This window comes from Anas acuta, chromosome 17 (genome assembly GCF_963932015.1).
Source record: "Anas acuta chromosome 17, bAnaAcu1.1, whole genome shotgun sequence".
Taxonomy (NCBI): domain Eukaryota; kingdom Metazoa; phylum Chordata; class Aves; order Anseriformes; family Anatidae; genus Anas; species Anas acuta.
The window spans coordinates 7078787-7091892 of NC_088995.1; the positions used below are offsets into that span (position 1 = coordinate 7078787).

Consider the following 13106-nt stretch of genomic DNA (forward strand, 5'->3'; position numbering starts at 1 on the left):
GCACGCAGCTGTGCTACGCCACCACCACAGCCCCAGGATAGCTCCTATGCACAGGGCCAGCAAAGAAAAAAGTGAGGAGTGACAGTTCTTCAAGGAAACACCCCAAATAAAGACCAAGATCCACAAAACACACAGGTGGAGAGGAGGTGCCCCAAGACCTGCATTACCTGGTGCTTGGTGAGGGCTGGTTCACAGCCCGGGACTTCTCAGGCTGGAAGAAAGGCAAAAAAGCTGAGAGCAGAAGCCGTTCGTTAGCACAAACACCTCCCCTGCCCCAATAAATGGCTTCAGGGCAGCCCAGGAGCTCCCCCACCAGTGGTTCCTGCGGCAGCTTCCCCGCAGGGGCAGCCCCGGAGCCCTTCCCGCAATGAGACAGCGAGGCATTGTGATGAACACTTTTATTTACAAATATAATTAAAAGCTCTGACAGTTATTCATGCTCTTCCTTTGAACCTGAAAAATGTTTTTTTTGTTCTTTTGTTGTTTTTTTTCTTTTTTTTTAAAGTGCATGCAAAAGAAGTAAAGCCTTTTTTTTTTAATCTTTTTATTGTAAGAAAATACACAGTTTGAAAGTGTGAATAATGCAATATTTATGACCGAGATCATGGGGTTGGGGGTGGACTCGGGGGAGGAACAAAAGAAACAACAAAAAAAAAAAGAAAAGAAAGGGCTCAGGATGATCTGACAGACAGTGTTGAACTCCAAGTACTGAACCGGAAAGTGGGCGGGGTGGCAGGGAGCAGGAGGGAAGGGGGGAAAGAAGTAAAAAAATTTTTGATCAGAGAAACAGTTAAAATACAATATGAAAATAAGTAAAAGCTCTCCTTAAATTCCTTCTATACACAAAATACACGATTTGACAAAGCCCAATTTGTGCTACTGGGATCCTGTGGGCTCATTTAAGTGTATTCACATTCTCTGCGACAGCAGAAAATGATTATGATACAATCAAGAATATGCCGAGGACCGAGGTCTAATCCCCGCCTCGCCTGGCATGGTTCTTCTAAAAATCACCAGATCTTTGCCCCGCCCCTCCCCACCCCCAAAAAAGTAATAATATGTCACCACTGATATGTACATCACGATTAAGTTTTTTTTTCTGTAAAATGTATCAAATTTCTCAATCTTTAATAAAATTTTTTTATTATTTAATTATTCCTGATGAATAAATACCAAAAAAATAAAAATAAAATAAAATAATGCAGCAGCTAGTTAAGGTAAGGCTGCGGATTTAGTCTCTCTCCCCCTGGGTTTGTATATAGCATTTGAGGATTTTTTTTTTGCTTTGTACTTTCGTAGATTGGTGGTAAAAATGAGTGATTGCTCAAAAGCAACATACATCCACTTTTTTTTTTTTTTCCATTAAAATTGTCTCCAAAGTTTTCACTGAAACATTTTTAATCATTGCACAGAGACATCAATACTGTGACATACTATGGAAAAGACCGCCAGGAGCTGTCCTGCACCGGGACTTGACACAGGGGGAAAGGGGGCCCCTGATGGAGTAAGAATATACAGGCACTAGTCCGACACGATGTCAGTAAGAGAGACAGAAAGAGAGAGAGCACGCCCGTTAACATGGGGAATGTTGGTTTTGCAAGTTTCGTCATTATTTTGTTTGCTTTTTATCTTTTTGTTGTTGCTAAATGGCAAAGAAATTTAATCTCATCTATAGTCCTCCTTGGGATATTCTAATGTGACCAAATTCCCAAAGCCCATTCGCAAGCTCTCCATGTCAAACGTTTCAATCTCTCGCTCCTGCCTTTCCAACAGAAACTTTATCCTCTCGCTGCGTTCCTTCTGGAGGGCGGCTAGCTCCTCTTCGATCTGCAAGAAGCACAGGCAGCAGCCCCTCAGGGCACGGCGCGGCAGCTCCCGGTCGGGCCCCGACCCCACACAAGAGGGGTACGTGCTGACGGGAACCCCCTAGCAGCCCCCCCGGTGCCTACCTTTTGCTCCAGATGTGCTCTGCGCAGCGACACCCGTTGCTCCAGCTTCTGGAGTTCTCTTTCATGCTGTGCTTCTGTCTGCATCTTAATTTTGCTCTGGTACGCGTTGAGGAGCTCCATCTCCTGCTGGAGTTGCAGTCTCAGGGCTTGGCATTCCGCTTCTTGAGCCTCGTCCAGCCGGAGCTGTAAGGGGGAAGAACACCACGTGCTGCACGGACTGACGGCCCGACTGTCCCCACGCTGCCAGCCCGGGGGCAGGAGGAGCCTCACGCTGCACCTACCGCCTGCGAGGCCATCATCTCGTTGATGCTCTGCTCGTACTGCTCTGCCAGGATGGCGAGCTTCCTCGTCTGCTCGTCCTTCAGGCTCTTCAAAATTGTCTTGTGCTCACTCTTTGGAGTTACTTCCAGCTGGTGATTCTTCAGTGCTTTGTACTGCTTAGTTTGCACTTTGCACGTGTCCTGGAACTGCTTTTTGATCTGCATTTCCATGGCCTGCCAAGGAAGGAATGATGTGAAGAGCACGAAGGGCTTTGGGAACGGGGAGGTTGTAGCGTACCCGAAAGGAGAGCCACAGCTGCCCGTGCTCTGAGCCACCTCCTGCCCCTGCACCCGGCCGGGAGCTGCTCCATGCACGCAGCGACCTAACGAGCAGCGCGCGCCAGCTCCAGCCCCTGTTGGGGTGCTGCTGACCACGGGCCTGGGCCAGCAGCAGGACCGACAAAACCCTCCTTAGCTATTTCCACCTTCTGGCACTGCTTCCTCTGCCACTGCAGCTCACCCAGCCCATCGCCTTGCCACCTGCCTCCCAAAACGCAGGGCGGCCTTGCTGTTAAAGGCCTCCCGTTCTGATACCCAGAAACGCCTCCACCAGCTGCCTCCCTCACCACAACCACACTACGTGGAGACAGCAGAGCTGGCAGCTAGCGAGAGTGGGACCAGACAGATAAAAGCTCTGTGCTGCCTTTTTTAAGGCATCCCGAGGAGGAGCAGTAATCTCCCAGGGCAGCTCAGAGGTTTCTAACCAACCCGCAGCTGGGCTAGGACAGAGCACTGCTCAGCACACCCAGGTTCTCTCCCTCCATAACCTTTGAAAGCGAGGAAGCATCAGCCAGCCCCGTCCCACATCGAGGTCTGTAGGCTGACACGAGCAAGGGCATGCAGACAGCACAGCTCATCCATCAGAAGCAAGTTCTGTCACGCTGGGTTGAGGACTAGCCTGGTTTTACCCAGCAGCCTCAATCAGCACAGCACTTAAAAAAAATAAAATAAAATCCTCGTTGAGCTCATTGCTACAGTAGCTTGCAACTTCCTTACACCAACCAGCTCTGAGCAAAGGAAAGCGAGGCAGAGGAGAGCTCGGAGAGCTGGTGGAGAACGCTGGCTCCGCGGTGTGGGTGCTGTGAGAGGAGCAGCAGGAGCACAGCCTGCCCGCACAGCAAGCACGGCGGGGCAGAGGGTGGAAGAGGAGGAAGGAAAGCTTCCAGCACCTTCAGGTTCTTTGGTTGCTGCCGGAGCTCCATGAAATGCTTCCTGTGCAGCTCCCGCTCTCGCCGCTTGTTGTACTCCAGCTGGTTCTCGAGCTCAGTCTGGTGCTGCAGCCGGATCAGGTCCATTCGCAGCTTCTGCAGTGTGTGCAGCTGCCTGTACTCCAGCTCGCGCGTCGACTCGTCGTGCCGGATCAGCATGGCGTGCTCCATTTCTTTCTGGGTCCGCTTCTTGTTTAACTCCTGCACAAGAGGACAGCAGAGCACAAGACAGAAGTTGAATTTGCAAGGCCGGGTGCCCTAATTGCTCCTTTAGACAGCTTCTATGACTTTTACATGCCACAGAAAAACCCAAAACCAGCAGCACGATGGGAATGGTGATAAAGCAGCCACCCAGCACCCGTGTTACTGCTCCTCTGCCACCTCCCAGGTCCCCTTGTGAGTCTCCAGCAGGTGGCACTGGGGCCACACGAGAGCTGCCTGCATCTGCTGAGAGCCCTGAGGTTTTTAATTCATCCCTGAGTGCTCCAAGCTGGGGTGACTGACAGCAATGTGCAGAATTAGGTATTTTCTGTTTTAAATTTAAATCTCTGCTAGACAGAGATATGAAGCTTCTTATTCATCACTAATACTAGAATGGCCAAAGCGGGGGAGAACAGCTCCAACATAGATTTGTTTTTTCTTACCCAGTCCGCCACCACACACAAGTAATTTTTGGCCCCAGGTGCAGCATCTTTTTGTAAAATTAAAATATATTCCAAGTTTCATGCTACTTCACAACGTGTAAGTAATTGTTCCTCCACACAGAGCCCTACGGTCTAGGGAAACCTTCACCACGTTGCAGACCAAGGAAGGGGATGATGAGTGATTCTCTCCCTGATTGCTGCTTTTATTTCTGTCTCGGGGTATTGCCAACAACCTGTAGAGCCTGGAGCTGAATCCAGCTCAGCTGAGCAGTGATTACAGCTGCACCTCTCACTGGTGATGTGGTGACCTTCACAGATGGTCTGCTGGTCTGCCTCTGCCTCAGCTCTCAGCCTACAAACCCATCACCGTGCTTCATGCGAGGCTCCGGCACAGCAGGGGCCGCTTTGCACTACGTACACATCCAGTGCCCAGCACGGGGAGCGCCCCGTGTTGTCTCAGCCTAACAAATTTTTGCAGTCAAAGCAAGAAATCTCATTAGGAATTCGGAGTTGTTGCTTCATGCTGTAATCCTGTTGTACTGCTCAACGTCAGCACCTGCAAACAGGTCCTCCAAATCTGCTCTAACCCCTGTGAAGGCACTGCACGTGTTCGTGTTTAAGCCAAAGCTGCACCCCTGAGAGCCAAAATAAAAAATGAGATCTACTGATATGCTGAAATCTTTTCCTGTGACACTTGTGCCTCACACTTCGGACAGGCCAACCCGCTGCTCTGGGGCCCATTCTACGCCTGATTTCAGTTCAGGGAGATCAAACAGGCACTCCACTTCTCACAAACACTTTCTCATTTGTACAAGAAAACCTCTTGGTGACTTGAAACATCAGGAAAAAACCAAACATTTTAAAGGCGTTATTTACTTCAGGTACCTTATCCAGTGAATATGAACTAATTAGTAGGGGCATGATTTTCAGGAAATAAACAACACTTATATGATTTGGAGAAGTAAGTCTCCTTTGAGCTTAAATGCGAGAACTCAGAGGAGTGTTTCCTGGCTAAAATACACTCAAATAACATAGTAGGTAACTGAATTCTGTTCTCACCCTTGCCACAGAGCTTACACACAGCGCTAAGTGTGCCCAAATCTGATTTTTCACACAGTGATTAATTTTTGGGGTGTGATTCACTAAGCAGCTGAGCAGCCCCAGACACATCCAAACTCAAGGGCAGCAAAGCTCTGCATAGGTAAAATACTGAGCACCAGAATGGTGGAATAGTCTGGTAACAGACTAAATAAATGATTATTAGAATTTTTTGACCACTCATTCACTCTCAGCCATTACTAAAATACCTTCCCCTTCTCATAGTCCTTGTCCAAAAATAACATTCCATGAAGAATTCAGATCCTACAGTGATGACCACAGAAAAATACCTATAAGTAATAATTCTTTTTCCAACGTGGTATTTGACTACATGCAGCCCATAAAGTGAGGGTTAATAAAAAATGAGGAGAAGCCAGACGTTGAACAGCTGCTCCTTAAACTGCCAGCCCTTCTGGGCACGTTGAGCACTGGTTTGAGTGGAGCCCAATGGCAAAACCAACTTCTGATTATTTGCAGATGCTCAGAGCACAGACACAACAAGACCGAATTTTTGGTATTAACATTTGTAGCATTTTGGTCTGCAACCTCCATATTGTTCTGTTAAGGTTATTACTGTTTCACTACACCAATTTTACTGCGTGGGTTTCCTTCTGCCAACAAGCACAACTCCTCACCTGATGTCCTTTCAGCCATCCCATCCTACAGGCGGCCCTGACGCTTACCATGGCAAAAACTGCCCCACGTTGTGAAAGCAGCCCAACAGGCTCCCCCCAAAAAATCTAAAAGCTCACGTAATATTTCTTTCCGCAAGCCAGTTATGCCACCTTCCTCCTTCAATAAATAAAAGCAGCCATGTGCCAGCTACATTTCTGTATGGAAAACGGGTTCCCAAAACACTTTTCCTACATTTTTCTCGGTTCTGTTTGACAACTTAAGATATGAAGATCTAGTATCATGCAGCTAGAAAAATTTTACAGACATGAAGCTAGAACAGTTAAGGAAATGTCTGGAAAAAGAACTGAAGAGTGCCATACTTCCCGAATGTTCTGCTGTTCCATCTCGTGCCTCTTGATCATCGTTTTTCTCTTGAAGAAACGGCAGTTTTTGTCGTAGAAGAGTCTCTGCTGGCTGAGAAGATGGGCCTCCTCTTCAGCCTGCGTGTGCTGCAGGTTCTCTTTGTGTTTGGATATTCTTTCCTGCTTCTCTTTCTTCGGTGTGCTGTGGTCCTCATTCATTTCCTGCATGCATACAGAGTCAAAAAAACAAGACTCTCCTTAGGATCACTGCGACACGGGACTTGGAGGACCTTCTGTTGCTGGCTACTCCTCCACCATTCAGTTCACAGAAGGACACCAAAATGAGCAGGCACAAGGGGAACCATACTCGTCCCCCTGCCATGCCCAGCCCTACTGCTTCCAGAGCTGCATTAACACACCAAGAGGAGCAGGAAGAAATGGCAATTACACACAAATGCCTCAAGGCTGAACACTGCAGCAAGGAAAAGACAGAAAACACCACTGCAGGGGAGGCTCTGGCCATCCAGAAAAGAGAATGGGTCAAAATCCTTGGCTCCCTTCCTAGCTCTGCACCTGTTTTACAAAGGAGTCCAGCTTGGGCTTAAGTTTCCTTTATTTCAACTCATGCTCAAGTCTGTTGAATCAGATCCTCTGTGGGGCTCTTTACTATCCATTCATAACAGCAAAGGATTTTGCTACCTGGTGGGATGATGTATTTAAGTAACACAGTTTGGGATATGTACTGAAGTTACTTATTTCACAAAATGGTTTGGGTTGGAAGGGACCTGAAAAATCATCTAGTTCCAACCCCCTGCCATTGGCAAGGACACCTCCCACCACACCAGGCTGCCCCCAGCCCCATCCAGCCTGGCCTTGAGCACTTCCAGGGATGAGACATCCACAGCTTCTCTGGGCAACCTGTGCCAGGGCCTCACCTCCCTCATCAGAAAGAATTTCTTCCTTATATCTCATTGAAATCTATCCTCTTTAAGTATAAAACCATCTTTAAGTATAAAACATCTTTAAGTATAAAGCCCTATCACCACACTCCCTGACAAGGAGTCCCACCCCAGCTCCCCTGCAGCCCCCTTTAAGTACTGGCAGGCTGCTGGAAGGTCTCTCCCTGGAGCCTTCTCTTCTCCAGGCTGAACAACCCCAAATCCCTCAGCCTGCCTTTTTTCTACTTCATATAAGTGATCCCTGGGTTTTTAATCAAGTGACGTGTACCACTGCTCTGATTGCTTATGGCTTGAGGGGAAAAACAAATGAGGGAAAGGGGGAAGAAGAGTTCTCTATGAACTCCCATTTCCCCTCACCACCCTTGCTTTCAAAGATTCTGCTCTACAGCAACCCACAAAGGCTCCTCCAGCATCCCTATTCTAGAAATGCTGCCAGATGATCCCAGTTCCTGAAACTTCACTAGCTGGGAATCAAAATTTGCTTCCAAGTATGACAGCATCCCTTAAACCCTTGGGCTGGCTCAGGTTAATCAAAAAGAAAGTCTAGTTCATGTTCATGCCACACCCCGTTCAGCCCCCAAAACGATGGCTTCTTGCCTCTTTAATCTTTTCCTTGCAAAGCTTGTATTGTTTCTTCTGACTTTCTAAAAAGGTCGCCAGGTCTTTCTTCTGCTGAGCCAAAATCTGTTGCTGGAATTTCTTTTCATCTGCTGCAGCCGTCTTTGCCTGCAAGTCACAGAGAAAGGAAAAAGAACAGGGGTGAAGGAGCAGGTACTGAATCCAGCATAAATTGGTCTTCTTCTGGGCATTTTTTTGTCTGTCATTCTCCCATCCTATGCCAGACACAGTCATAAGCGTTTGGCCAAATGCAAGCTGCTTGCACAAGAAGAAACCATAATGCCCACGTACATTTAAGAGCTTCCTCTTTCTGTCTCTTCACCGAAACCACCCCAGAGGGCAGAAGCCCACTAATTACCATGTAATTAACGTACCAATTTCTGAACAGGCTGAGTGACAGCAGAAGGACAGGTTACAGCACCACGAGCTTTGTCACAGCCTCAATAACACGCCTCAGCCATGAGGCAGAAGCCTCCCCAAGGTGCCCCCAAAGTTTGTCGTTCACTTTCCACAGCTACAGCATCGGTGGGTGCCAGTGGAGCGCCCGTCACCCAGAGGGTCAGCTCGTGGCTGTGCAGTTCTTTCACAAACCTGCAGCTCCAGGCAGTGACCACTCTGTGTGCTCAAGAACGTGGGTTTTAAGCAGCACTTCCACTGCCCTTTCCCTGAGAGCTCGTACACGCCTCTCCCTCTCAAGCTTCTCGTACGCCTAGGGAGCCTGTATGTGTACCCACCTCTTTCTCCATCACAGCCACTTGCTTCTTGGCCAGCTTCTCCAGCTCAATGGACGAGTTGTTGGCATGCGTCTCCACCTCCTTCTGCAGCTTGAGGCGGTGCTCATCCATCTCGGCCTTCAACTTGTTTTCCAGGGCGATCAGCTGCTTCTGGTGCTGGCGCCGCATCCGCTTATATCCTGACATCTGTTCCCGCAACTCGTTCTCCTGCTCATGCTCATGGATCTGCCTTGTAACCTGGTGGCAGGGAAAGGGAAAGAACTGCTAGGTGGCCGCCTTCGCTGCCCCGTTCACCGCTTACCTGTAAAGCAGGCCGTGCTCTGCTGTGCTTTTAGGAGTCAACTTTCAGGGAATCAATGCTGTTTGGGGTTTCACAGGGTGCTGCTGTTTAATATCACAAACCAGGCCAAAAGGTTTTTCCCTTCTCGTTCTCCCCTTCCACATTTTCCTGACAACTCCACGTTCATTTTCAGTAACACAGCAGAAAACGTCACGTTATGAACAGAGGAACCAGCGGGATACTACCCATCAATACAGGAAACACCGGGGGAGATCTGGAATCACAGGTGGCTGCTGTGCAACCTTCTTCAGACACAGGGCTCAAATCCTGAAGGTTATGTGGGCTTACAAGGTGGCATCCACTTTGAGAAACTCCCCGTTCCTGGAAGCTCCAGTTCAGTCCCTCAATACCTATTTCCTGCACCTCCTTCAAAATTTCTTCTTGAAATGCAAGAAGACAGCAGACTGAGCTCATTCCCTACCAGAACTGAAAGTTTTCTAACAAGGGAACACTGTTCTGGAACTGTGTGCTCTTAACGAGACTGATCAGATGGTCTAAGCAGATTTTAAACCCCGCTCAGCTGAAACAAACTCACAGGTTCCACATCATTTCCATGCCTAAGTACAGCCATGTGAAAAGAGGGAAAAAAACACCCAGTAAGTTGTGCCAAAATTTTTCAGAAGAAAACTTGAACGGGAATGCTTCCATTTCAAAAGATGTAAAGTGTCCAAGACCGATTTTTTTTTTAATTATTATTATTTTTTAATTAAGAATGCAGTCCCAGGAACTTCACGTATAGAAGATGAGCAGATCTTCTAGCCTAGATCTTTCAGCCTTGGGAGCCAAAGGCCTTTCGCGCACACATAGAGCTGCAGTCTGACTCCAGAAGAGGGGACATCTCCCCTCACACTGACCATGAGCAGCAGAGCTGAGCCCTTTGCAGGGGATTACAGAAGCCTCACGAACCAAGAGCCCAGCCTGGCTGAAGAATTCCTCCACAGGCAGCCAGGGGGAAGAACTTGGCACCTGCTCCAGCACTGCCACCATTCGGAGGTCGCATTTTGGGGACCTTTAAGGCGAGTTCAGGCTTAGGATGGGATGCACTTGAAGACCTTCACTGTGATGACGCATAAATCACGTTCTCCTTGCACGAGGAATTTTGGGATGTTATTTTGAAATCGTCGTGATTGAATACACTCTTACACCTCAGCCACCAGTGTAAGGAGGAAGCCTGCCTTCATATGGTCGGGGCTGGGTACTGAAACCCACCTCAGCCAGGCGTCAGAACACGTGGGGATGTGGGAATGACTGCCGAAACACAAAGCCAGTACTAGGGGGTGCTCTGCTATAGCTTAGGAAAAGCTGGGGAGATCTGGTAACAGCAGGAAGCAGTTCAGGATCTGCCCAATTGCGCCGTGTTTCAGGTCCTGCCTGGTTGCAAAGAGCAGAGCACTGTACGGGGCACGCTCAGCACCAAGAATTTGGGAGGACAAGGCAAACAGCAAGAACACAAGAAAGACAGATCTAAAAATCCACTACCAACCTTGCCAGTCTTCCCTTTGCCCTCATCTCTAAAAAACAGAAGCAGCATTTCATTCCTGAAGACCAGGGAGAAGAAGGGCAGCAGGGAGCAGAAGAGCAGGAGACTTTGTGGACGTTTTAATGGATCTGATGTCTGCACTCAGCATGCTCATGCTACAGAGTTAATTTATCACCATAATCTCTAATTAAGACCAACACTATTCAGAACTCTGGCCTCGAAGATGAGGTCCACAAACAGTGATCTCAGAGACAGCATGGATGAAGTTGAAAGAAATTGGAATAAGCTGCTGGATGTGACCAGCTCGGCACCAGAGAAGCACTTCAGACTAAATGTGTCAACACCTGGATGATTATGGTTCTGAAGGTGAAGCCTGTGACGGGTGCACGGCCTCAGTGACCGTCTGAAAAACAAGATCTGGGCAAGTTTCAGTAATCACCTCTCTAGCGTTCTTAGACAAAGGCACTTTGAACTTTAAGAAGCATTTTGCAAATGTAATCCCACAGATAACAATGGGGAAAGATTAAAACTGAATTGCTCACTGCAAAATTTCTTCTCCACGTAACCAGAAAATGTCAGGATCCTTTAAAACAGAAAACTGTGGTTTCCTGAAGCTCTTTGGTTTCTTGAAGCATGTTGAATCAGTCATTGGCAGAACCAAAACTCGGCATAAAACAGAGCAGCCTTTATTAAGGCATGACATTTCCTCAGTTTCTTATCCCTCTGCATCTTTGGCATACACAGCGCTGAGACAGGCAGCTGCCTTTCCCAACCTACTCTCACAGGCAGTTCACTTGTCACCAAATCCAAACTTCCTCTTTTTCACTCTCCAAGATTTTGGCTTGACGTAAGGAAGCTGGGCTCACAACTTCTCTAAACTGCCAGTTCTTAGAGTTCCTTTTTTTTTTTTTTTTTTTTTTTTTTTTACAAAAAAAATATATATATATATGTTGTTCTACCAAGACACTGAATGTTCTCCCAAGCGAGGGTTATTCTCACCTCTTGATAATTAACCAAAATACCAAGTCCTCTTTGCTGGGTGGTGGCAGAGAACTGAGCAAGACACCAGCAGCCTCTCATGATGAGAGAACCTCCTTGAGATAAGAAAGAACAAGTCAGTATTTTAGGGCAAGGATCCGTTTGGCAGCAGCCAGATGAGTTGCTGAAGAGCACAAGCATCTGGAAAAACATGTCATTGCTTCAGCAGAAGAGGGTGCAGGGGAAGAGCCACCATGTGAACGCACCAGGTTTTGGTGTCACACTGTCCCGATGTCATTTTAATGGCCACAGCCAGAGAAGAGTGCTCACATGTACCCAGACATTTGGCTTTGCATACCCAGGATGAGATCATGTAATATTTTTGCTAGTATTTGGATTTCAAAGAGAACGCCAAGGCCTTCAGTAGGGTCCCTACTGCCTGATCTTTCTAAGAAGTTTTACCCATTAGATCATTTCATTTGAAAGCTGCAAAAGCAGGTATCAAGGAAACGCGTGAGGTGGTGGAGAGCTAAGGGGTTGAGTATGGAAGACACCCAGAAATGCAAACCAGTGCCTCTCTGCACAGATCTAAAAGAACACCTTTCACTGGGAAATGTTGAAAGGTGCAGTCTTGTCAACACGCACAACCTGCAGCCTTCCTTTTCACTGCAGCTTTCTCAGCTCCAAGGCTTAGGTTCCTGGTTGTAACTTTTAATTTATGGACCACTGATAATCCGTGAAGTAAGATGGAGATGTGGCTGGCACCTGATCTCCTTTTCAGACACCAATTTTGAATACAACAGCAGAAATACCCAGAGTGTTTTCCTGTAGCACCGTTCCATGCTGTCCCAAGAGTGCCGTAAGGGAAAAAAAAAGAGGTGAAGAAGGTGGAACACACAATGGCCAAAGAACGTGGTGGTCCAGGAATGAGTGACTATTAAAACTGTTGCTTGAAATAAGACCAAAGGTAAGCACTCATTTCAAAAAGCAAGAACACTCCTTCAGCTTTCTTAACCCCATTTGCCCTCTTTTTTTTTTTTTTTTTAAGCCTGTTATAAATAATATCAAAGCATCACTGAAAGAGTGGAGAGAGATATTCACAGCCCATTCCTTTGTGGATAACCCATTTCACTATGTTATCTGAAAGCCTGCCCAGTTTCCTTATTATTCATGTGATGCTTTTGCAGAAAAACAGGGCAGGGGAACTGCACTTAAAATCTCTGGGACATCAGGAGCGCAGAGCTGTCTAGTGCAGCCCTCCTGTTTGCGGTCCCCTTCACTCGCTAAAGCTATTTGAGCTTGTTTTTGGAAAGAGACCAGACTTCCAAGCTGACAGAGCCCTTCAGAAAGCCTTTCCTCAGCCTGCAGTATCCTGATGTCGGGGTGAACAGGAATGTGAGCACCCGAGACCCTGGATCTGGCCCAGGGGAAGCAATGTGCGCAGCCCACCGGCCCTGCACTCGGTGCCCCTCATCCAGTGCTGCCCTCTTCTCTTGTCGCAGGTGGTGTCCAGCAAATCCCACAGCAGATGTTTCGACACCCAAATATTACCCCGTATCGTTAAATTTGGTGTCAGAACTCCCATTTTCTGATAATTCAGGTTGTTCTGCAATGCAGGCTACGTGGCTCTCGGCTGTGTAACCTTCCTGTGCCCAAAAGCAGTGCCCAGGTGCTGAGAAGCCAACTGATGGTCAGCAGCAGTGATGTAGGAGCTATCACACAGGATTATTTATTTATTTATTTTTTGGAGATAACATTTGAAAGAGCAAATTAACACAAATGAATAGTCTGAATTTCTGGT

The 13106-nt window shown here is 47.5% G+C and overlaps 1 protein-coding gene across 4 annotated transcripts in view; it reads right to left on the minus strand.

Moving 5' to 3' along the window:
- Positions 1 to 383: 383 nt before the first annotated feature.
- The window catches only part of TAOK3 (TAO kinase 3), an 81953-nt gene continuing 69230 nt past the window's right edge, over positions 384 to 13106 (minus strand). For all 4 annotated transcript variants that reach the window (XM_068653782.1, XM_068653783.1, XM_068653785.1 and 1 more), the window contains 7 exons: positions 8508 to 8744; positions 7753 to 7881; positions 6215 to 6418; positions 3439 to 3678; positions 2231 to 2443; positions 1950 to 2132; positions 384 to 1827 (listed from right to left, as the gene is read on the minus strand). In XM_068653782.1, coding sequence (XP_068509883.1) covers positions 1666 to 1827; positions 1950 to 2132; positions 2231 to 2443; positions 3439 to 3678; positions 6215 to 6418; positions 7753 to 7881; positions 8508 to 8744 — 1368 coding nt within the window. In that variant the 3' untranslated portion in view covers positions 384 to 1665. The remainder of the gene's footprint in view (positions 1828 to 1949; positions 2133 to 2230; positions 2444 to 3438; positions 3679 to 6214; positions 6419 to 7752; positions 7882 to 8507; positions 8745 to 13106) is intronic.